This window comes from Cavenderia fasciculata (assembly GCF_000203815.1).
Source record: "Cavenderia fasciculata unplaced genomic scaffold Scf_Dfasci-G-o-80e12.f1-5, whole genome shotgun sequence".
Lineage (NCBI taxonomy): Eukaryota > Evosea > Eumycetozoa > Acytosteliales > Cavenderiaceae > Cavenderia > Cavenderia fasciculata.
In genome coordinates, this window is record NW_004457735.1 from 1,250,129 (window position 1) to 1,275,767 (window position 25,639).

At 36.1% G+C, this 25,639-nt stretch overlaps 7 protein-coding genes across 7 annotated transcripts; 4 read left to right on the forward strand and 3 right to left on the reverse strand.

Annotated features, from left to right (window-relative positions):
* Positions 1 to 96: 96 nt before the first annotated feature.
* pdhC (dihydrolipoamide acetyltransferase) lies at positions 97 to 2,370 on the reverse strand (the record flags this gene model as incomplete). Its single annotated transcript, XM_004360983.1, has 4 exons — positions 97 to 1,400; positions 1,475 to 1,637; positions 1,732 to 1,952; positions 2,130 to 2,370. 4 exons carry the CDS (start codon positions 2,368 to 2,370, stop codon positions 97 to 99), a joined length of 1,929 nt encoding a protein of 642 aa, XP_004361040.1.
* Positions 2,371 to 3,017: 647 nt separating this feature from the next.
* DFA_05322 (uncharacterized protein) lies at positions 3,018 to 4,868 on the forward strand (the record flags this gene model as incomplete). The annotated part of the gene is made up of 2 exons (XM_004360984.1): positions 3,018 to 3,301; positions 3,635 to 4,868. The coding sequence occupies 2 exons, from the start codon at positions 3,018 to 3,020 to the stop codon at positions 4,866 to 4,868; spliced, it is 1,518 nt and encodes a 505-aa protein (XP_004361041.1).
* Positions 4,869 to 5,266: 398 nt separating this feature from the next.
* Positions 5,267 to 5,824, forward strand: DFA_05323 (uncharacterized protein; the record flags this gene model as incomplete). The annotated part of the gene is made up of 1 exon (XM_004360985.1): positions 5,267 to 5,824. One exon carries the CDS (start codon positions 5,267 to 5,269, stop codon positions 5,822 to 5,824), a length of 558 nt encoding a protein of 185 aa, XP_004361042.1.
* Positions 5,825 to 6,097: 273 nt separating this feature from the next.
* On the reverse strand, positions 6,098 to 9,778 carry DFA_05324 (uncharacterized protein; the record flags this gene model as incomplete). The annotated part of the gene is made up of 7 exons (XM_004360986.1): positions 6,098 to 6,289; positions 6,356 to 6,427; positions 6,522 to 7,718; positions 7,807 to 7,987; positions 8,945 to 9,129; positions 9,217 to 9,545; positions 9,700 to 9,778. The coding sequence occupies 7 exons, from the start codon at positions 9,776 to 9,778 to the stop codon at positions 6,098 to 6,100; spliced, it is 2,235 nt and encodes a 744-aa protein (XP_004361043.1).
* Positions 9,779 to 11,848: 2,070 nt separating this feature from the next.
* Positions 11,849 to 14,211, reverse strand: ctdspl2 (CTD small phosphatase-like protein 2; the record flags this gene model as incomplete). Its single annotated transcript, XM_004360987.1, has 5 exons — positions 11,849 to 12,137; positions 12,215 to 12,692; positions 12,760 to 13,239; positions 13,311 to 14,109; positions 14,179 to 14,211. 5 exons carry the CDS (start codon positions 14,209 to 14,211, stop codon positions 11,849 to 11,851), a joined length of 2,079 nt encoding a protein of 692 aa, XP_004361044.1.
* Positions 14,212 to 16,078: 1,867 nt separating this feature from the next.
* Positions 16,079 to 19,989, forward strand: DFA_05326 (uncharacterized protein; the record flags this gene model as incomplete). The annotated part of the gene is made up of 3 exons (XM_004360988.1): positions 16,079 to 16,120; positions 16,834 to 17,209; positions 17,297 to 19,989. 3 exons carry the CDS (start codon positions 16,079 to 16,081, stop codon positions 19,987 to 19,989), a joined length of 3,111 nt encoding a protein of 1,036 aa, XP_004361045.1.
* A 497-nt stretch (positions 19,990 to 20,486) lies between these two features.
* Positions 20,487 to 24,752, forward strand: DFA_05327 (putative transmembrane protein; the record flags this gene model as incomplete). Its single annotated transcript, XM_004360989.1, has 4 exons — positions 20,487 to 20,566; positions 20,765 to 21,450; positions 21,537 to 22,471; positions 22,554 to 24,752. 4 exons carry the CDS (start codon positions 20,487 to 20,489, stop codon positions 24,750 to 24,752), a joined length of 3,900 nt encoding a protein of 1,299 aa, XP_004361046.1.
* Between the last annotated feature and the right edge of the window lie 887 nt (positions 24,753 to 25,639).

Consider the following 25,639-nt stretch of genomic DNA (forward strand, 5'->3'; position numbering starts at 1 on the left):
AATAAATCAAAATAAATTCATAAACATATAATTATTATTATTATTTTTTTTAAAAAAACAATATTATTTATTTATTTCTTTTTTGATTTGTTTTTTTTAGAGTAAAAGTTTTAATGGATTTTCAATGTAGTCCTTGAACTTTTGTAACCATTCAGCACCGACGGCTCCATCAATGACACGGTGATCACAGCTGAGGGTAACGGTGAGAACGGTTTCAGAGGTGTATTTGTCTTCACCAGCGGCAACGATTCTCTTTTCGGTGGTACCTACGGCGAGGATAGCAGCTTGTGGTGGGTTGATGACGGCAGAGAAGTTCTTGATTCCAAACATACCGAGGTTAGAGATGGTAAAGGTACCAGAGGCAAAGTCTTGTGGTTGCAATTTACCAATCTTGGCCTTTTCAGCGAGTTCCTTGACTTGGTTGGCAACAGAGGCCAAACCCTTCTTGTCAGCGTCTCTGATAAGTGGGGTAAAGAGACCCAAGTCAGTGTTGACAGCAACGTTGATGTCAATGTTGTGGAATCTACGGACGGCATCCTTCATCCAGGTGCTGTTGACGGTTGGACAGTCACGGAGAGCAGCAGCTGCAGCCTTGATGACAAAGTCATTGACAGAGAGCTTGTACTTGTTGTTGGCTTGGTTGTTGAGTTGAGTACGGACGTTGAGGAGTTGGTCAACCTTGCATTCCATGGTGAGGTAGTAGTGTGGGATTTGTTGCTTGGATTCAGTCAAACGTGAAGCAGTGACACGACGGATATTAGTGTGTGGAATATCGGTAAAGAGACCGGCCTCTGGGGCAGCAGCAGCAGCGGCAGCAGCTGGTCTTGGTGCAGCAGCAGTAGCAGCAGCTTCTGAAACAACTTGTTGCTTTTGTTGTGGAACAAATTCGAGGACATCAACCTTGATGACACGTCCATTTGGTCCAGTACCTGTAATATCGGCAATATTGTGACCCTTTTCCTTGGCAGTGAATCTAGCAGCTGGTGATGAGAATATTCTTCCACCAGTTGATGATGATGACGATGATGATGATTGTTGTGGAGCAGCTTGTTGTTGTGGGGCAGCAGTAGTAGATTCAACGGCAGCTGGGGCTTCGGCACCTCCAGCAGCAGCACCATCAACAGTAAAGTCAGCAAACTTTTCAACATCTTCCTTTTTGTTTACCATAACACAAATGGGTGAGTTAATGTCAACGCCAGTGGTACCGGCTGGAACCAAAATCTTGGCCAAATAACCAGACTCGGTGATTTCAAATTCCATGGTAGCCTTGTCAGTCTCGACTTCGGCGATAATGTCACCGGCAGTAATCTTGTCACCAACATTCTTTCTCCATTTGGCTAAACCACCAGTTTCCATTGATGGTGATAAAGCTGGTAAACCAACAACGTTATGTTTTGGATCTAAAATGAAAATAGTTAAAAGTTAATATCCAATATTGTCCTCATAGATATCTTTATCTATATCTCTCTCTTACAGTTTGACTTTGGAGCAGCAGCCTTTGGGGCAGCAGCCTTTGGTGCTTCTTGTGGAGCAGCAGCGGCAGCCTTTGGAGCTTCTTGTGGGGCAGCAGCAGCAGTTTCAGTGTAATCGGCAAACTTGGCAACATCTTCCTTCTTTGAAACAATGATAGCAATCAACTATATAATAACAAACAACAACAACAACAATAATACATTAATATTTATATTGAAGTTTGTAATCTTTGTAATCTTTGTCATTGCACAAACATACATCATTGATGGCAATACCCTTTGAACCATCTGGCTTTAAGATCTTGGCCAAATAACCAGATTCAGTGATTTCAAAATCCATGGTAGCCTTGTCAGTCTCAACTTCAGCGATAATATCACCAACGCTAATCTTGTCACCAACGTTCTTTTTCCATTTTACAAGGTTACCTTCAGCCATTGATGGTGATAAAGCTGGCATACCAACTTGAATATGTTTTGGGTCTATTATATATAAATATAAATATAGTGTAGTGTAGTACAAGGTGTATAGATATTGTTTAATTAGTTCTTTCATTGTCATGTGATGTTGATGATGTTGATGATGTGTCGTTTCGTTTCATCTGTGCCCCATAAATTAGGTATCGCATTGACTATTTGATATTATTTGTCCACACATACATGAAGTAGAATATAATCTTTGTTGACCAGAGAAATAAGTGGTATTTAAAGAGGTGAATGAGGAAAAGGTGTTGATTTGCTTGTATGTAGAGCTGTTGTTGTTGTTGTTATTGATGGCAGTGCTGACATCATTTGAAAAGTAACGAGCAGCAAATGTCAACAATGCTGGGTTATTCTTGAGCAATAATTGATTGGCAGAGATATTTCCCTTGATCAATAGTCTAGATGATTGTCTCAACATGATTGCTATAGTTTCTCTAGAGTGTTTTAATTAACTGCTGCTACTGATGTTGATGATGAAAAGAGAACTAAGTAGTACTTTTTATGAATCGACCCTCACACCAACAATTGAAGTGCTGTCTCACAATAAAAAGTGAAAAAAAATTAAAACTGACCGTTTTTGCTTTGTCATAAATTTTGACTCAAACCAATCCCCCTAAATCCCTTCAGATTCAACTTTATGAAGCAGTATTGCTGCTTTTCAACAAACAACCTTTCTCATTCAACTTTCATTTTAAAAGTAGCTGCAGCATAAACTTTATTTATATCTTTTTGTTTTTTTTTTATTTGTATACTATATTATCTCTCTCTTTTATTTAATTACCAATATTATATATATTTATTATTTATTCCCCCTTATACCAATACTACTACACACCTCTCCTACTCATACCACTACCCCTACTAATAATAATAACAACAATAGAACCGAATAATAATAATAAATCATATGAAGATTTGAAGAAGAAGAAGAATATTTAGTGTATATCTACCTCTTCCTCCTTCATAGTCAACAACGACAAAGATATTGTATACAATCTCTACCAAACTTGCCACATTCGTTGTTCAAACACACACATAGATAGATATAATACATTGTTTTAGAAAATGGAACCAAATATAAATAATATGAATAATGTTGGTAGTCACCAACAAGATGTCTATAATAATAATAATGGAGATGGATCATCTTCTAGTTCAACGTCAACCTCTACAACACCTATCAATAATAGTGGTAGTAAAGCTTCATCGGCAACAACAGAAGAAGATTATATATTGTCTATAGATGTAGGGACGACCAATATTCGAGCCATTATATTTGACAAACAACTCAATATCATAGCAAAGAGCATAGAGAATATACCACTCATTATCGATCAGAATCGTCCAGGGTATATAGAACAAGACCCTATTCTCATGTGGGAGTGCTGCAAATGGGTCATTAAACAAGTCATTTCACAGTCACCCTATGGTGTATCGAATATCAGATGTTTGGGCATTAGCAACCAGCGTAGCACCTTTTTGACGTGGCGCAAGGACACGGGTGCACCAATTCACAACTTTATTACGTGGCAGGATACACGTGCGGGTGGACTGTGCAAGCGTGCCAACGAGAGTATAGCAATCAAGGGAATACACGGTGCCACCAAGTTGGTGCACTTTGTGACGGGCAAGCCGAGGTATCTGGCCGCGTCCAACTTGGATTTTTCAACTGCACATACTAGTGCCCGATTGGCTTGGGTGCTCGAGAATATAGAAGAGGCACGTGTCGCTGCCAAAGAAAAGAATATGTTGTTTGGCACGATTGACACGTGGCTGTTGTGGAACCTGACGGGTGGCAAGGCGCATTGTACAGACTATAGTAACATTAGTACGACCAGTTTGTACGACCCCTACGAGATGAAGTTTAACAGCGTCATCCAATACCTCTTCAACATACCACAGCACATCATGCCCAAGGTATGCGACACTGCCTTCCACTATGGCGACACGCTGCCCGAGCTCTTTGGCCGCGCCATCCCCATCACCGCCATGGCAGGCGACCAGCAGTCAGCCATGTTTGGACAGTGTTGCTTCAAAACAGGCGACACCAAGGTGACCATCGGCACAGGCTGCTTTGTAGATATCAACACGGGTCGTCAGGCACGTGCTTCGCGTACCGGTATGTATCCGCTGATTGGATGGAAGATCAAAGACGACATTGCCTATCTCATGGAGGGAAAGGGTATGGCTGCGGGAACTGCAGTCGACTGGGCGTGCCAGTTTGGTATGTTTGAACATGTAGCTCAGACATCTGGCCTCGCCTCGTCGGTTCCACACTCCCAAGGCGTTGTTTTTGTGCCCGCCTTTACCGGCTTGGCACCGCCACAAAACGATCCGACTGCCCGTGGCCTGCTCATTGGCATGACGCCGTCGACAAAGCGCGAGCACGTCGTTCGAGCACTCCTCGAAGCGCTTGGGTACCGCGCCAAAGAGATCATCGACGGACTCGTGTTGGACAACCACACGACCATCTCCAAGATTGTCGCCGATGGTGGTGTCTGTCAAAACGACTTTGTCATGCAGTTCTCGGCCGATATGGTCGGACGTCCCATCGACCGTGCCGACCAGCACGAAATGACTGCCGCCGGTGCATGCATGCTTGCCGGTCTCGGACACGGTCTCTGGAAGACCAAAGAAGAACTCATCCCACTCCGCAAGACATCCCGTCTCTTTGAAAGCCGCATGAACAAGGACAATAGAAAGAAACTATTCAGACGTTGGCAACGTGCCGTCCAGCGATCAATGCACTGGGCATCCTCCGAGGATGTCCACGGTGACAATGACGATGGATTTGGTCAAGATTCAGACTTGGATACAAGTACATCTCAGCATTCTAGTACCGGTAGTTATAATGGTGTTTTAAATTCAGCTTCCACCTCCTCAATCTCCTCACTTGACAATGAGAATAAAAAATAACAAACAAACAAACTTTAACCTTTTTTTTCTCTAAACAAACAAACAAAAAGAAAGTTTTTTTTTTTTTTTTTTTTTGGTAAAATGAACTACAAACATACAAATAATATTATTCTTCTTTGTATTATATTATATTATACATTGGCACATACCTTCTATTTTTCCCCACCCTACCCACTCACACACACCTCCATTTTGGTTGACTAATCAAAAAGTAGGAAAAGTATTTTTTTTAGTGTTAATTTTCAATTGTTCATTCCTTTATTGTTTCTCTCCCTAGTACTCTCTCTCTGTCTTTTTCTCTCTGTCTCTCTCTCTCTCTATCTATCTATCCTCAATTAGAAGTCATTCTTTCTTTTATTTTTGATATTTTTCTCATTACTTGTTTGTTCCAGCTGGAAATGACATCATTTTTAATTGATAGAGGGATAGCAAAGGCATGTGTAGCAACAGCTAGTCATGATGTAATTAAACAATTCCCTATATTTCACAGAGTACATAGTTACAAAGGCAATCAATATTTATTGGATAGAAATGGTTCCATCAAGTTTAACATCAATCCCATCATCCCACCAATAGGTGGATTAAATAGAAATGTTATTTTCTCTATTATCAATCCACAACAAACCAACAACAACAACAATAATAGTAATAGCAATAGCAACAGGATTGATTCACCCAAACTTGGCCAATATATAGATATCAATAAAAAATTACAACCAAGTGAAGATGTAATTGTGGCTGCACCATCACCAGAAGAGGAAGAAGGATTCAAACAAATACCTCCAGAGAAACCAATTTATAAAGATCCAAGACCTATGGATCCAAGAGAAACACATCCTCATCCAGGAACTCCTCCACCAAACCCCAATCCACCAAACCCATTTCCCATTCCACCAAAGAAACTACCTCCAGATGCAAGACCTGATGAACAATATCCAAACCCAATTCCAATTTAAAATAGTGCTATATTAAAGAATATTTAATAATAAACTATTAAAAAAAACAATTGTAAATAATTTAAAAATATCAAAAAGTATTTATTATTTATAAAACCATGGTAAATCTAAATTTCTTTGGGAAAAAGTATATTATTATTATATTATATAATTTGTTTGTTGTTTGTTGTATGTTTTTTCTATATCGATATTTTGTTTCTTAATTATTATTATTATTCTTCTAAACATTCATTTCTATCTATCTATCTATCTATCTCTATCTATCTATGGATTTTAATTGATTGTATTCTCTTGAGCAGAGAATAAATCTTTAAATAATTGTAATACTCCGTGTGGATTATGTGATGTAATTTCTACCCTGTTTTCTGATACTTCACCTTCTGTTGGTGTATAAATAATTTCAACCTTGTTTTCTTGAACTACAGAAACTGTTTTTGTATTTATAACTGGAATTTCATATGCAATCTAAATTAAACATAGAAAATCATTAATGATTTTGTTATTATTATTATATCTATGATTTATATTTACTTTGTTTGATAATGAATTAATTCTAATAGTTTCTTTAGTTGTAATAGTAACCAATCCACAATCTTTTCCAAGCTAAATATATATATAAAATAAATATTAATTAATATTCTTTTCTCTTTCTTTTAACTTGAATACTTTTTATTTCTTTTTTTTTTTTTATACATACATTAATTGGAATTGTAACTTTACCAGCTTGTTCTAATAAAGCTAGAATCAATTTCTTTCTAGCAGTTTTAATTGCTTTAATCCATCTTTCCATTTGATCTTGAGTTTCAGTGTTGAAAAAGTATTCAATGCCTCTGCTGTCGGCGATACTAAAACACCAATCCAAACCATCCAAACTCTTTTGTTTGACGACTCTGCACGAAGAGACTAGCAAAAAGATGGAGCCGAGTGTTTTTTGAGGGGGATCTTCCTTGTAGTATATGAGACGTGTCGGTGTGAGCGTAAAGTATCGCTTGTCCCACCATTTGTTTGCCTTGGTCTTTCGCATCCAGCCAGAGACGAGAACCTGCTTGTCTGGCTGGTTGATAATCTTTGATGTCGTGACGGTCACGTTTGTGGTCGTAAAAGTTCTCTCTATCGTGTTGGTGATGGCCGTGACCCACTTGACACGGTCCTCTTGAGAGTCAAATAATAATACAAATTCCTTTTCATTGTCGATCAACAGTCCCAGTCCAATGACAGTCTTGATCTCTTGCACTGGGCCAATCGAGTTTCCTCCAGCCTCGGTCACGTCGCGGTCAGAGATGGTCGGCTCGCCATTGGAACCAAAGCAGTCGGCACCACCTGGTCCAGTGCCGACCGTTCCACCACTCCACTCGCCGTCCGAGACGACTGTAATAGACTGGCCGCGAATCTCGGTCAACATCTTGTCTGATATCTCTGATATGTGCGTGACGTCAATGATACCCTTCAAGTTGACAATCTTGTTGTTTCGAGGCATCGCCGTAAAGTAACGGATCTTGTTGCCTTGCAACAGGAACCAACGTCTCTTTGTGTTTCTAAACTGGTGACCCTTTTCACCACGCTTGTTCATCCACCCCTGGATGGGCTCGTCCTTGACCTTGTCGGCCAGACGAATAGCATACGACAATGCATACGCCCAGTTTTCGAGGTCCTTGAGAAAGTCCTCTTGCACCGTGTGGCAGCTGGTCAGTGTGTATTCGACGGCATTGGGTGTGATCAATGAAATGGCGTCTGTCAAGTCGCCAGCCATCACACTCTTCCAATTCTTTTGCGTGTTGGGTGACATTCCAATAGACCAGTGTTGATAGATTGGTGTAATAATACCACCATGTTTTAATTTACATCCTTTTAAATATATTTGTCCTTTTAAACAACTTGTATCATTTACATCTTTCTACAAACAAACAAACAAACAAACAAACAAACAAACAAACAACATTAATACATATATCCATTATCTATCTATCTATCTATTTACATACAGGTAATTTATCATAATAATTTAAAAAGTCTGATTGTAATATAAACCAACGTAGTTTAAGTGTTCCTACACGTTCAACTGAAGGTAGAGAAGATTGATAACCAGAACCTGAACATGACTTTTCCAATACATTCAATTCTGTTTCTTGAAGTTCTCTTGAACCCCATTTCTTTAACCAACCACTTGTAATTATATTATCCATCTCTCACTCTCTTGTTGTTATATATATATTCTCTATAGATGGATGGATTGATTAAAGGAGAACACTGCTGCGCTTTATAGTGTTTCTCTCTCTCTCTCTCTCTCTCTCCTCTCTCTCTCTCTCTCTCTCTCTCTATCTCTAATATGTACGTAGTTGTTGTTGTATACAGATAAACAAACTATTTGTATGTATATGTATGTCTTTGTTAATAGGAGTTCACAAAAAAGTTGGAGGTTTGTTGTTGGTTTTATAAAACCTTAAAAATCTTTGAGACGATTCGACACTGGATTTATTCAGATATTTAAGGCATGGCTGTCGTGGATGGGTTGTGGATCATGAGCATGTCGTCGAAAATGGTTGTAAGTCATAAAATACGGTATCCTAGGAGGTGGATATTCTATTTCTGCCCACGAGCTCACTCTCCCTCTCATTTCCTTCAACTTATCGGTAGAGTTGACCTAGAATTTTTCCAATGACGAATCCATGATGGTCGAATAAATCAATGATAGGGTCTGAATTCATGACGATGGTTGGGATGGTTTAGGTGATGATCATTTTTAACAATACTGCCGAAAGTGTCGGTCATTGATCTTATAAATTATCTAAATTATCTTTATATATCTTTTTAACTTCTCTTTTAAATTCAAAGTAATTTACTGTGTTTTATTATTAATACAATCATTGTTGATTTTAAGTTTAATTATGGCTGGATGAATGAATGATGATGACGACGACGACTATTTTGGTTTGACATGGGGGTTTGGTTGGGTTAATTGGTTAATTGGATTTGGTTGGGTTTGGTTCTATATAAATATATCTATTAATTACATGTGTTCAGATTTTCTTATTATTATTATTATTATTATTATTATTGTTTGTTATTATTATTAATGGTTTGTTTAATAATTGAACTTCTTATTTGGAGAGCTTGATCAACCTGTAGGCACAGACAGTAGAGAAAACAAGCAAGAACGAGGATACAAGTGACGTGTAGAAAGCAGTGTATGGACGGTTGTTCCACAAGTTGTTTTCAAAATAAAAGGCGTCAAGAGTGGCTGGATGATCAAGGTTACATTGAGCGAAACCGGCTGTAGTAAGACCTGCTGGTGTAGCAAAACAATCCTAACAAATTAAAAAATGATGGAAATGATTAGTATATGCGCATATATAATATATGTATATATGTATGTTGTAATATTTTATGCTTACAGTTAATTGAGCAGATTGTAAACCAACGAGGATAAGATATGAGAGAATGTTGCAGGTAAAGGCAAGACCAAGATCGACAATGATCAATGGACTAATGTATTTGACAGTAATGTTGAGTGTTTTAATGACGACCAAGACAAGTGCAACAGTTACAAAGACCCAAGCCAAGATAGCAAATACGACGACAGACTCCATGGTTCTCTTTGTAAGTGGTTGTGCACTATTAAACTTCACCCAGGTCTTTTCACCATCATGTTTAGCTTCTACACCTCCAAGCTTGTATAAAACGGTTGTTTCTGTTTTTTTTTCATAGGTTTCATACCATGGAACTATAAATAAATAGTACAAGTAATATAAATATAAATAATAATAAAAGATGAATTAGTAAAATGAATGACCATCACCATCATCTTTGACTCAGAGTCAGACGACAAAGGTTGTTTTTAGTTTTAGTTTTTATTTTATATTAATATTAAAACTTACCAGCAAAGGAAACAATTAAAAGTGCCCAACAACCCAAAAGGAAGAAGGCGGTAGCACCACCGAATATTTTTGCAGACATTATATTATTGTTATTGAAAATATTATATTACTAAGTGAGTAGCAGTACAATGAAAGGGTAGAGATAGATAGATAGATAGATATAAAGGGTAGGTCTATTGCGTGTGTTTATATAAATATATATAACTTTACTAACTTTTTATGTACAACAAGAAACAAACAACTAACTAATTTAAAAGGATGTCACTCGAGAGAGAAAGGCAGAAGATTTATAATTTACTGTCTTTGTCTATCCTCTCTGTTCACGTGTTGGAAAAGAAAGCATAGCAGAGGAGGAGAGGCATCCTCAGGCTTGAGGCAGATGAGGAGGTTTGATTGTGTGTGCTTGTGGTGTTGTTGTTGGATGTGTTGTGATTCAGGCTGGTTGCCTGATGCTGCTGTTGCTTAACAGTTTGAAAAGTTAAAAATAACACCCATGAATCACAAACTATGGGCATAGTTCATACCGAGAAGATACAATGTCTTAAGTTGATCACGAGCTACATCGAGCATGCAATCTTTGTAGATTGATGTAGCTCGACCCTTGGAGATTGTCGCATTCCAGCCAATAAGTTTTTACATCCACATTAATTTTAAAGATTGTCTTGCCCATACCCCCACTCGGTCATAGTGTAAGCGTTGCCCTTTTATTGAAATCACCAAAGCCTTCTCCCCGTTTCTAATCTACAGACACACGATGCAAAGGAATGGGTTTCACCCCGAATTGATTGATATGGAACCGTTCTGTCAATAGGTTCTGTCATGGCAAGGTAAATGACTTGACCGATCTGATCAACCCCCCACCCAATATCATTTTTCGATAGATCCAATTGCATTGTGAAACACACTCACACAATCAACACACCAAATCATAGAGATAAAGTCATGGTTACCCATACCCAACATGTTTCATGGTATTGAAGTATGGTTGAGTAGTTTTGGGTAGAGTATGGTTTAGATCTAAAGCCACAAGAGAATAACCACACACATAGAGAGAGAGAGAGAAGTAACAGAACAACACACAATTTACTAGTTGATGTCACAGCTGCTGATGAATTCACAGATACCAATCTGCAGACTCTCTCAATTCAAGTTTGCCTTTTTTAAAATGGGTAGCGGTTTGAACAACTCCTGCCAAGGAGTTCGCAAAGAAAAAAAAGCAGATTTTCACCGGATTCCAATCTGGAAAAAAATCTTGGTGCTCTCAGATCTTGTTTCTTTTGCCCACGGTTCTGTTATACACAACCATGATCGAACGTTTTCTTGTATTCGTTAATTTATGTATGATCATCAGATCATTGTCATCTGAAAAATGAGCTAATTGCAGCAATGAGTCTTTTAGGTCCTTCATCCTCATCTCTGGCCAATAGAGTCGCTGACATTCATAAAACTATTTATGTTTGTTGGTTATTTGGAGATTGGGTTGTGGGGGGATTAATACAAGAGTTCTAATACTTAAATCTCATTTATTTTCCAATTCTCTCATTGGCAAATGGAAATCAAAACAAACAGCTCCTCCTTTTCTGAAAAAGAGTTTCGTTATCATCCTGCTTCGACCTGCAAACCAATGAAATCATCCAATGATTGGATGAGAAAATCATAATCTTTTTTAGCTTGTTTAACAAAATTGACTGATTCAATTTATTATATTCAAAGAGATAAAAAAGAAAAGAAAGTTTGTTTGTTGTTTGTTGCTGTATAAATATCGACTGCTTGGAATTATTTGAAGCAATTGATTTCAAAAATTGGTGTTCTTCATTTTTTGTTTGTATTGGTTTGAAATGGTGATGAGAGAGGGATAGTCGAATTTGTTGTTGTTGTTGTTGTTGTTGATTGAGTGGCGATGGTGGTTTTCGTAAATTATATGGCTCCTAGATAATGATTATTATATATTACTAGACTTTAGTTATTATTATTATTATTATTATTATTATTTTAATTTTTTTTTGAAGGGATTTGATTTTTGTTGTTGTTTGTACAATGTATAATGATTTTTTTTTTTTTTTTGTTTAAATTAAATATTTACTATTATTACTATTATATTTGATCTATATATAATTATATTTGGGGTGTTTCGTTGTTGTTTGTTTTTTTAAAAAGCTTCATCAATTAATTTTTGAACACCAAATTTATCTCTTATTAAAGGTCTAACGTCATCTACTCTGATCAATGATTCCAAGAATGTAATTAAACTAATCAATTCCTTATCATTTTCATCTTCGAACCAACTTTCGATTGGAATTCCATTATTAACCTGGAATCCAAATGATTGAGGTGAATTGTCAACAATGACAACCTGTGAGAGGTCTCTTCCAAGTATTGAAAGGTCTTTTAAATAGTTTCCTTCAACATAGACACAAGAATCTCTAAATAAACGATACCTAAAAAGAAAAGAAAGAAAAATGATTGGTAAGCAAATTAATGTCGTGCAACATTTTTGATTTGTTTTTATACTTACTTTACATGATTATTTGGGTCAATCATATTTAATAATTTGTTTGCATAAACTTCTTGTGAGGCAGTAAAGATGATAACCTCAAACAATTCACTTGCCTTTACCAAAAATTCTTCAAAGAATGGTCTCTTTTTAGCGTAGACTTTGTATTCGATTGCGTTAAATGTCACTAAAAAGGTGAGATCTGGATCCTCAATTGGATCGGTGCTACAATGTACCAATGTTTCGTCGAGGTCGAGTACAAGTGATATTTTTGGTGTGTCTAGAGTCTTTGGTGGAAGGATAAACGATCGTTGAGGTGGACAAGGAATGCTACTCAAGTGTTTCATAAACACCCAAGGATTGAAAACTTCCTCTTCCTCTTCTTCTTCCTCATCGACATCATCTTCTGGTACATTTCTTTCAATCGATGTTCGTACATCTTGATCTGGTTGTGATATATTATGTAAAAATGGAACACAAGATGATGTTGTTGTCATTACTAAAAAAAAAAAAAAAAAAAATTATTAATATAATAATTTGATTGGATTGATTGGTTATATATTTACCATTTGGTTGAACTTGAGAATAAATTAAATTATGATTTTGAATTTGAATTTGTTGTTGTTGTTGTTGTTGTTGTTGTTGTTGATTACAATTGTTGTTGTTGTTGTTGTTGTTGTTGGCGACAATATTTACATGGTTATTCATTTGATAACAAGAATTTACAATATTATTATTATTATTGCAATTAATACTAAAATCTACAGATAACTTTAACATTCTTTCATCAACATTATTATTATTATTGTCAATAGGTGAAACTGTGGACATTGAAGATGTTGAAGAATGGGATTTATTCAAACCACATTGAATATCAATAATGGGAGAAGATGATAAAGATGAAGGTGAAGGTACCGATGATGATGATGACGAGGATCCATTCATAAAATGACCAGTATTACCAATATTGTTTGTAAAATCAATATCATTGTTTGATCCTCTTAAATGTTCATCTTCATTTTCAAGAAATGGTAAAATAATTTCATCTAAATTAAATTGATATTAATAATGGAATGTAACATTATCTATCTTTTTTCTTTTCTTTTTTCTTTTTTACCTTTAGTTGTAATGTCACCACAATAAACTTCAAGTTCATTTTGATCGATCTTTGGTTTCATATGTAAAGGAGCATCCAGACATGACAAAAAGATGCTTTGTGATGAAAATGGTGATGTTTGATTGGACGATAGTTTTAAAGGTGATGCCATTTGAATATTATTGGCGGTTTGTTGTTGTTGTTGGTGTTGCTGATCATCGAGATTGTGTAGATTATTCAAGAGCGCGGAAAAGAGTATGGGAGAGTTTGATTCATTTTGTTTATATCTCTTCTTTGGTTGATCCATATTGGGTGAATCTGGTGCCACTGGGAATGGAGGATGCAAAGATGCAGTCAACGATGTCAAAAGGGTTGATGCTGAACATGGCGTAATATTATTACTACAACTATTATTAATATTGTTATTGGTAACAATCATGTTGCTACCACTACCGCCGCTGTTATTGAGATCATCATCATTATCATTATTATTATTATTAATAATCAATTTGGTTGTTGTCCCATTTTCAACTTGATCACCGTTGTGATCATGTTGATGATGATTAATTAAATGCTTATTGTTTGAATTCAAAACGATACCATTATTATTATTATTAACATCATCAATAATTATATTGTTGTTGTTATTGGTATCATTCATATCATTAGTATTAATACCATTATTATTGTTGTTATTCGAATACAATGAAAATGGAATTGAATCGTTTGGAGCGGATGCAGATGCTGACGATGAAGAGGAAGACGTAGTTTTAAAAAAATCAGATACCTCTACTGAAAATGGATGATGATTATTTAATTCCTTTAAATGTGGAATGGAATGGTTAGTGGTCAATTACTATAGTATCTCGATGTAATCTAATATACTTACATGTATTTCTCTTGTTTTAACACCAGATGACATTATTACTTTGGTAATATTATTAATATTATTTTTAAATGACGGAGCAGGGAGAGGGGAGAGGGAGGGATGGAGAGGGATTGGAGTAGCTATTATTTTATAGGTTGGTTTGTTTATCTTGATGATTCAATTCAATTTACAAAACACAATTATAATAATAATAGTAATAATAAATAACAGGTAATAAATAAATAAATGTAAACTATAATAATATTTGAGAATATGGGTTGTTAATATATTATTACTATAGGCAGTATGGTTGTATGACTAAAAGACAAGGAGATTTAAAGCAAAATGCGACAACAACAATGTGGGTGCTCGTAACGAATAAATAGAATTGAACAAACAAATAATTTAAATATTATATTTAAATATCCTCCTCTGTTTTATATCTATTACTCTTCTCTCTCTCGCGTACAAAGTATCTTTTTATAATATCTTGAATTCTATTACTACTACTACTACTACTATGACTACTATGTATTACAATCTGTAGATATATATCAAACAATTAAACTGTAATAATACTACTACTACTACTATTATTATTATTGTGTGTATCCAAATTATTATTATTATTTAATCAGAGAGGGAGATAAATAGATAAATAGATAAATAGATAGAGAGGGAGAGATAGATAAATGCACACAAACGACGTTGATGATGATGATGATAAAAATAAATGAATCAATCAAACTGAAAGATGGTTGATTTTTCCTTGTTGGTTTTTGATTGATCCTTTTAAATTAAATTTGTTGGAACAAGTGGAATTATTATTATTATTATTATTATTATTATTATTTACTTTACTATTCTTAAATTGTTTATTCAATCCTCGACCGACTAGTGATAAAACAACAACAACAATAATAATATCAATGTGATGGAGCTGTTTTGATATTGTTTGTTGTTTTAAATATAGATATATATATTGGTTGTTGTTGATTGTTAATACTAGTAGTAGTATTACCTGCTACTGCTGTTATTGCTTCTCACTCACTCACTCTTGTATTACCATATTGCTGTTATGTTGTTATACGACGCTGATTGAGGAGAGAGAGAGAAAAAAGCGGTTGTTGTTATAAAGGTGGTGTTGGTGGTTGTGGTAGTGTGGAAAGGAAGAACAATATTAACTTCCTTGTTTCTCACGCACTCACATACCTTCTTCTTTGACTGAATGTACTGTACTAACTATCTATCTGTGTTATCGACCTGATTTGATTTGGATGATGATGATGACGACGGACTGTTGAAGGACAGACTATCGATAGATATATATATATATATGGGGAGGGGGGGGTAGTGATTGATTGATTGATTTAATTATACAATAAATACCCTTTGATCAATTGCAATTGAATTATCCTTTTCTGCTACTGCTGCTGATTGATGTTATTTATCTGTTATTCTGCCAACGTGTTGTGTTGGTTAAGTTGGTTGGTTGGTTGGTTGGTTGGTTGGTTGGTTGTAGAGGGAATGTATATAATATATATCAAGCAAGCACAACAAACCAAAAGAACGCTCGAATGGATAAGGTAAGGTAATAGAAAAATATAGAGAGGTAGGAGAGAGGTAGGTATAGTGAGTGTAATAATAATAAAACTAACTGTTGCGTAGAGTAACAATAAGAAGAAGGAGGAAGAAGAAGGATGAGGAGTTGATGGATGGATTGATGGTTTGAATTAAAACAACATCAATCAACTCTCTCTCTCTATATCTTGGTGGTAAAGTGATTGTGAGTGGTGATGATGGTGGTTGGTTTTAATAAACCACCCCCTCCTCCTCCTCCTCCTAAAACACGGTGACAATCAATCAATCAATCAATCCGATCGTTAGTCAACTTGACAGTAGCAGCTGATTGATTGAGTTAATGGAATCGTCAGTATATGTTGATGATCAATCACGTCAAAGAGTAACAAACAAACAAAACATACTTAAGATCGATGATATGATATTATTATTATTTACTTTATATATTTGATTGCTCACCCACACGACGACTACTACTACTACTAAAATATTTGATCGATGAGAAGGCGCTTGGTAAGTGAACACTTTAATTAATCCCAAATTTCCAAAAAAAGAAAAATTTAATTAAAAAAAAAGTTGGAAATCGGCGGGGACAGACAACTGCTCGAAATGAAGCGAGAGACCTCTATCTTTTCACAAACCGAGTTGGAGTTTTGATGGTCAAAGGAAAACTAAAGTAAAGTAAAGTAAAGCAAAGCATAGTTATTTATATTCCTTCATTTAATCCGATATGTTATGTTTAGAGGACACTCTGGACTTGGATGAATGGACGAATAGATTATTGTCGTTTGGAGTTACTTCATCCACATCCAAGTCTTGTTAATTTTATTATAATTTTTGAGTTTTTTTTTTAAATAAAAACGTGTCCATGCATTGAATCGATGGCGCCACTTGAGAGAGGAGGTTCTAAAGTTTGAAAAACAAAAGCAATTTAATTAATTATGAGGTGGTGGGTGCAATGGGGTGGGTGCTAAAGGGCAACTTCTCTTACTGGGTTGGGGGTTGTCGTCGTTCATTAGTTCATTCTTAATAGTTTGTGTATTTAATAATTATCTCTATCTATCTATTTATTTATTTATTTATTTGTTTGTTTAGAGAGAGATGAGATTTACATCATCTTTATTAGCAGCAGTCTACTGCCTTTTGGTGGTAGCTTCTATCATAGAAGGACCTACCTTTACACGTGGTGACACTTTGCCCGAGATTGCGTCGTCCTATTCAACCTATCTGTCATTCAACGATTATTTGACAGGTGTTACCTTTGCCGCCAAGGAGTACTACTCGCAAGCAATCAACGTATCACGTTTCGAGACATCACACGACACCTCTGTCGTTGATTTAAAGAACGAACAATTCTATCAGTGGAACAATAGCAATCCAACTGTTTGTACCAAATACCAAGGTGTACCATACTACCTCAAACCCACTTACACAAGATATCATGACTATGATCAAAACTATACTTTAAAAGGTAAATATAATTATACACATATACATACACACACATACATAAAATATGCTACTAACATTAATATTTGATTTGAATTGATTTTTTTAGGATTCACAACAATTGATAGAGGAATTAATTGTACATGGTATAGTAAAAGTATTGAAGTGAGCATTCCAGGTGATTCTTTTGTTAGTAATGTTACATTCTCCAATGTTAGTGTTGAAGCTGTTGCATCACTCAATCAAAGTTGTGCACTTGTTCTCAATGACACTGCACTCAATATTACTGGTACTTGTAATGTCACCTTTGCTGGTGCCACCGTATGCTCCTTTTTCAATACGACCGATACTGTTGGCTGTGACTTTGGTGTGCTTTCCAATTTGACATCGGTGTACAACTTTTCGGCCAGCGGTGCCGATGCTTATGTGACGGCCAACTCGACAACCGATGCGATTACTATTAGTATCGAGATCGACCTCTATCTCGACGCTCAGTCAACTGCTTTGGTGAGACAGACTGTGAATGGCACATTCAACAACGAGACGGTTGAGATTGATGCTGATTTGGTCGATTGGACACCATCGACCGAGATGCAACCCGCCCTCTTTGCTCTACCCACCAACTGTGTTGATGGCGGTAACTACACTGCCCCCAATTTTACCAGCACCAAGAACATCACTGCCCCCATCACAGCATTGGATATCACCAAGTTGCTCAACAACAACTACCAAGTTGTATTGGAGGAAAAGTTGGACAACAAAACACAAGCTCTCGAATGGCACAAGGACGCCAGTTACGAGAGTTGGGAGACTGACTATAGTGTCGGTGGTGATATTGTCCAAGTATACAATACTGCCAACCAAACTCAATCATTCTCTTTTAACAGTTATACATTGGCTTGTAACAGTAGTAACGGTAATAATACTACTACATCAGCTCCACTCTATCAAACTGATGCACGTCGTAATATTGTTTATCAAATCCTTGCACTTCATTCTGTCACTGGTTGGGTATACGAGACTAGAACAGTTCGTAGAATGGTCGACACTGACACATACACTGCCACCTATACCAACGGCACAACCACCTATTCCGTCAGACTCTACTTGTTTGTTCCAGGATGGAAGTTCCCCGGTCGTGATGGTGTAGACAACAACACGATTGTCCCATTGGCCATCGAATCCAACACCACCGTCAACGGCACCACCTACTCTGACGCTTGGGATCTCTTTTGGTACGCACCAGCTGCTTTCCCCGACTCGTACACCACGGCCGACAAGATTGGATGCTATCCATCGGCTCCATCAGTGTACAGTGCCACCGTGTCAATCAATGTCCAAGAGTACGGTGTTACACTCCAGTTTGACGAGTACTCGATTGCCAGCCAGTCGTATGCTGCCATTGGCAAGTTTGGTCAACCCGCCGACCGCGGTGTCATCGACTATGTCGCCCAAACCTACACCCTCGTCACAGGCAATAGTTCCTGCGCCAAGTATGTCGTCACTCCAGCCATCACCTCATCCTCTAATGTAGGTCCATCCACAGCCTACCTCGTGCGTTCCAACGCTATGGGTGCCACTCAGTTTTTGGGTGTGTCTAGTGTCCGTGGAGTCAACGCCTCTGCATGGACCACTGCAACCAGTGTAACCGTCGCTGGCACCACCTTTACCCAAACCACCACATCCACCTACTATTGGACACGTAACGCAGCTGGTCAAAACGTTCCAGTCCGCGTAGTTGTCGCCGGCAAGGAGACAGACTCTGCCAACGCCACCTATTCACGTAGTTATACCACTACAGTCGATTGGGTCGCCGTCAGCTTTGCTCAACCCAGTCCAAGTGTATTCGATGTGTCCAAGTTGACCTGTGTCACCAACGCCACCCTCCCCCAACCAATCTCCAACAATCTCTTGCCAACTGCTCGTTACCAAGTGCCCTCTGTCGCTGTCAACGCCACCTTGCCAGTCATTCCAACCAACTTTACCATGATCCTCAATGTCGCCGTGTCAGACACCAACAACAATGCCAAGTCACTCAGTGTCAAGTGGACATATGACACCGTACACCTTAGCGAAGGTGTCGAAGTACTCAATCTAGACGGAACTACTGGTGACCGTTACATATTCTGTTACACCAAGTCGATGGGTGGATCGGGATACTACTCCAAGAATGGTATGACCCAAGCATTCACTGTCAACCCACAACTCGTCAACCCACTACGCAACATTGGTGACAGCTCGTTGAGTGCCACCTTTTACCAGACTTCTATGCAGTCCCAATACAAACTACTCAACTACCTCTCGTACAATGGTGTATCTGCCGAGAATTGGTTGTGGACACCCAATACCACCAACCCCAACACCACCTCTTTCTACTGGTATCCAAGTAACTGGGCCGTCTCTTCTTCAGTAGCCGGTACCAGAGTCCCATTGGCACTTGTCAACGTTGACATTTACGCCGTCAATGGTACATCCACCACCACCACCGAAACTTGGGATATCCTCTCGTACCAACCAGGTGTTGCCACCTTTACCTCCTTTGGCGGTGCCTGTAAACCAGTCGTCTTTGACAAGTTTACCGATAATTACATTGCCGTCGGTACTCTTGTTGTCATTGTTCTCATCTGCTCCGTCGTTGCTGTCATTCTCGCGTTTGCCAGTCTTAGATACCTCAAAAAGAGAGGTTATCTCACTCGTTTCGAAGCCAAGTTGTCTCACATCCGTCTCAATGATCAGAACCCGGTCAATCCAAATCAAAAGTTTGATGATGATCAATCATTAATGAGAGAGGAAGAACTTTAAAAAACAAAACACAAATCTAAAAATCTAAATCCACAATTTAACAAATCAACAACAACAATATGTACGAATACAACAAATATTGATTGTATTAATTAACCCCCAATTCCCCCCTCCTCCCCCTTTCATACCCATATACGATCTCCTCCATCCACATTCACATACATACATCCATACTCAATAATAATAATTCAATCACATAATAAATAATATATATTTAGTAAATAAATAAATTCCCATTTAATCCCAAAATATATTCGATCACCCCTCCCAACTAAACCCAAATTCATTCATACATTATATTCAATCAGATAGTACGTTTCACAGATAGTACTGTTTTATGAGTCATTTGGGTTTCCAAAAATAATAAATCAATTGATTTCGATTCATACCACCACTACAAAATAAAAAAACATAGGATGGATAAATCCATATCAGATCCCACCCCCTCCTCTCGTTCCATCAATCAAAAATTATTTATATCCTTCAACCTACAAATCATGATTTGTGAACAAACCACCATTATTTTTTTTGATCATTCATTCATATTGAATTTATTGATCATTAATATCATCACAAGGTATACAATTATTGATTTATTATTATAATATCAGTATTATTGTTATTATTATTATTATTATTCCATCCCCTTCCATCCCATTGTCACTCAATAATTATCAGATAAAAAAAAATAAATAAAAAAATTGGTTTGGAACAAGATGATGAAGATCAAGTCAATTTTTGGACTGGTCTTGTTGCTTTGTTGTTTATTATTTAGTTGTACAACTGTAATAGGCGCCGATGGTCCACCAACTCCTGCCCCTTCTGCATCAACTACTACTGGTGCTGTAGTAACACCTACACCCGCCCCTTCTACACCAAATACAACCAACACAACTAGTACACCTGTAGTAACACCCACACCTGCCCCTTCTACAAATACAACCAACACAACTAGTGCACCTGTTGTAACACCTGCTCCTACTAATTCAAGTTCAAATGCAACTAGTACACCTGTAGTAACACCTACACCTGCCCCTTCTACAAATACAACCAACACAACTAGTACACCTGTAGTAACACCTACACCTACACCTACCAATTCAAGTTCAAATACAACGGTCCCACCCAAACCTACTACAACTCCAATACCATCAAATGATACCAAACCAAAGTATCCAGAGATCCCCAAGATCTATTCAACATTTAGATCAATGTCAATATTGGATGACAAAAAGACCTATGCAGAAAAGGAAATATACAACTATAATCTCAACACGTCTATCATTCACGACAACACCACAAGTATCTGGAACTTTACAACTGGCATGTCATATCACTTTAATGCACGTGATACCACTAATGACAAAAGTTGTACCATTGATAACTACGATGTCGATGAACGTTATTATGACTCTAGTTATTATATATTGACTGCAAATCAAGATAAATTAAAATTTAAAGGTAAATATTAAATCATTACATTAAATAATAGTTTTAATCAACAACCATACTAATACTAATACTTTTTTACTTAATATTTTTTGTAGGAGTAATAAAATTACCAGATAGAAAGATAATTTGTAATGCATTTGAATATAGTGAAGAATTGAGTCTAAACTATTACAATTATACAACTGTAAATGGAACATTTATGAATGTCACTTCTTTACATCGTGATGGTATGATGTCAGAAGACAGTGGAAATATAAATATTGCATCGTTTCGTTGTCAATGGGATGAACGTCGACACTTTCCTCCTGCATGTGCTATCACCTATGTAGACAACAATACAGATTCAGTTTGGATATCGTCTGCGGTGTTTACACCCGATAGATTCCCAACTTATTCTGGACCGGGTTCCTCATTCAACCGAACCATTGTCAAGGATTTCGATGTGGTAAATATCGTACAAACAGTCTATTTCGATAGAGATACCAATGTTCCTGTTAGAATCACTCGTTTCTATGATGATTACGAAGTATTGGAACAGAATGGTATCAACACAACAACCAATGTCGATTATAGGTCTAGTCCGATAACTGTAGATTGGGTGTATTGGGAATCTTATCCAAGTCAATTACCATCTTTTGAATTACCAAGTAACTGTACCAACTCTTCCATTTCCCTTAAATTTGATTGGGGAGTCCTAGAAACTCCCCTTCCATCACCAGTACTCTCATCAACCTTTTCAGCTCTCCTTGAACAGGTCAACACCACCACCAACTCGTCGCGTCCATCCTATATATTTTGGAGATACGATTATTCAAACTCTAGAGAATCATATGAATATAGAAGTACTGATGGTACCGACTATGTAGAGGTATTTTTCAACAATCAAAACACCCTCAATCAAACTGGCAAGTCATTTGCCTATGACACTGGTACTCTTCAATGTCAACAATTACAAAGTTCAAATAATCAATTCCTCTCTACTCCTGATCGTAAAATACTTTATCGTATATTAGCTAAAAATGATATTAAAGTATGTCAAATAACAACAAAATACAAATAATAATAATAATAATATTAATAATATTAATATTTATTTTGATTGTTTTTTTTAGGGATGGAAATTTGATCAAAGAGTATTAAGAAGAACAATTGATTCTGATAGATATTCTACTACATTACTTAATGCAGATGGATCACAATACTTGATATCACTTTATGTATTTGCAAATGGATGGGATTTCCCAATTAGATTTGGTGGTGATAATGCTACGAGTCAAACATCAACACCACTGGCAGTTGAAATCACATTGTTAAAGGACGGAGGATCAACAGTCGTGTCACACTCTGAATGGAATATATTCTTTTATGTGGCAGAGCACGTCCCAAGTATCTATCTCGATCAGAGTACATTGAATTGTTATCCAACTCCTCCATTGTCGTACACCTCTCAGGTATCATTGTCATTCCCTTCAAACGGATCAACTCATTCATTCCTATTTAAAAAACAAGATAATACGACACTGGCAACATTCCTCGAGTCATCCAAACAATACTCTAGCAATAGATACTATGTTTTCAACTCTACAATGTCTCTTTACAACTACTATGTTTTATCATTCAATAATAGTAATTGTCAATTTGTTCAATTAAATCAAAAAAACAATAGTAATAGTAATAGTACAAATAACAACAAGTTGAATAGTATCAATGTTGACGAGAGTTATTGGTTACCTTTTGGTAACAAGTATACTAGGTTGTCTGATCCAAGTAGCAAGGTTCAATATATGGGTACTTCAACATCATGTAGACAATTGAATACAAGAGTATGGAGAACCAAGTCAACTCTATTAAACTCTTCCAATAATAGCACCAATTCAACTATTCAACTATTCAATATAGTTGATTATCATTGGTACAAGAATGATTATAGTAATGATTTGTATCCAGCATGTGTCATCTCACAAACACAAAATATCACAACCATTAATAATCAAACCACCACCAATATCACTACCATTGATTATCAAGTAGATTGGACATTACTATTAGAGAATGCAAACCTAACTTCTCAATTTAACACTAGTCTATGCGTTCCATTAAATTCAACTTCAAGATATTATCCACAACCAACAAATAATTTAATATTTAAATCATTTGTACTACCCCCATCAGGACAATCCACCATCATAACCAACCAGATCAATAGTAATAGTAATAGTACAACCAAAAATAACAGCAGTACCATTATCAATAATAATAATAATCAAACATTGATTGGATTAATTAATAATAATTTAACAAATAGTTTTACAGCAACTATTGAAATTATTAATCAACAATTACAAAGAAAATATATTGTTAAATGGAGATATAGTAAGGATATTCATTCGGAGCAGGTTCAAGTATTCTTCCCATTCAATAATACTGCAGTTACCTATGATTATTGTTATGACTCCAAGGTTGGAGGCAAAGCTCAAGTATTTGTAAACAACACGTTGCTTGCCAACAGTAGCACAAGTTTCAACTATACAACTGACCATATTCTCAATCAAATTGGTGGAGATTCATTATTTGTTAGAATACTATCACATCTAGACATCAACTCTACCACTGTCAACTCCAACAATGTATCATCCTATACAAATTATAATAATAGAGTATTGGAATCATGGTCATTCAATAATAACCAATACTCTATGTTATGGTATCCACTTGGATGGAATATTTTTGATAGTAGTTTATTATTAAATAGAATTCCTTCAACTTTGATAAAATATAATAATAATATTAGTAATAGTATTAATAATAATAATAATAGTAGTAGTAGTAGTAATAATAGTAATAATAATGGTACCAATAATAATAATATTCCAATAGTTGTTTGGAATATAGTATCATTTGATCAAGGTACAAATGAAGATTTGATATGTCCTAGAATAATCAAAAGACCACTTGTACTACCTCCTGTTTCAAAAGAATCAATGTCTGGTGGCATCTTGGCAATGATTATTATATTCACTATTGCTGGTGCATCGTTGTTGGGTGTTGCATCATTCTTTATCATTAGAAAATACTATGGTGGCCAGTACAATGACGACGAACAATCAAGTATCATGCTCAATGAAGTTCAAGTCGGTGAAAAGATGGATGGGGCTTCAGCACTTACACCCAAACAAGATGGAAAGACTTTCTTTACCACCACAAAATCAATGATCCCTACATCCATCATCCCTTCAAGTAAACTCCTAGAGAATGATAATAATCAAGAAGAACGTCTTTTAAACCAAGCAGGTGAAGAGTTAATGATTTAAATCCAAAACAAAATTAAAAAAAAAAAAAACAACAACAAATACATTCTCATAAATATTAAATATAAATAAATAAATAAATATAAACATTTAAATATTAAAAAGATATCTTTTATTGATTTCCAAGATTACTTTAAATTATGTAAAAAAATGTGTTGTTGACGATATTTATTAAAGAAATGAAAGAGGGAGTGAGTTAAACCCTAAAAAGTCTCTCTATTAAGTCTTGAAGTGGAAAAAGAGGGAGGAGGAGGAGGAGGAAACCTTTCTGTTGAGCAAGTCCAGATTTAACCTCGTTTTATCCTTTTTCCCTTCCACCCCTAGATTTTATTTTAATTCTCAGTCATTGCCATATTTAATCATTGTCCCTCTTGTTTTTCTCATTGTGTTGTTGGATACAATGTAATCTTTGCAGGTGTTCCTCAATATATTATTATGTGAAGGTCAAAAAGATTTTTTTTTCTTTTCAAAAAACTAATTATTTTTTTTTCCTACTTGTTTGCCTGGGTTGAAAAAAGGAAATTTCCATATATGGATATTTTGAGTTACTTTAAATTTAAAATGAATCAAAGGGATTGGCAAAACCTTCAATTTCGAATGACTATCGACTAGGAACACGCTATCTAGCGACAAATCAACCAAACCATGAACCACGACCATACAATTTTCAAAAGTTTTACCTCCTCCTCTTTCTTTTTTTTTTTTTTCTTTCTTTCAAAATTGAACTGTCTTAATACCAAAAAAAGGATAAACCCTTAAATTATATTTACGGATAGTTGTTCAATTGAACAACAAACAATAATCGATAAAATCATAGCAATAGTCGTTATTGTCATCCAAATCATTTTATTATTAATTTTACAAATATTTAATAAACATGTTAAAATAGA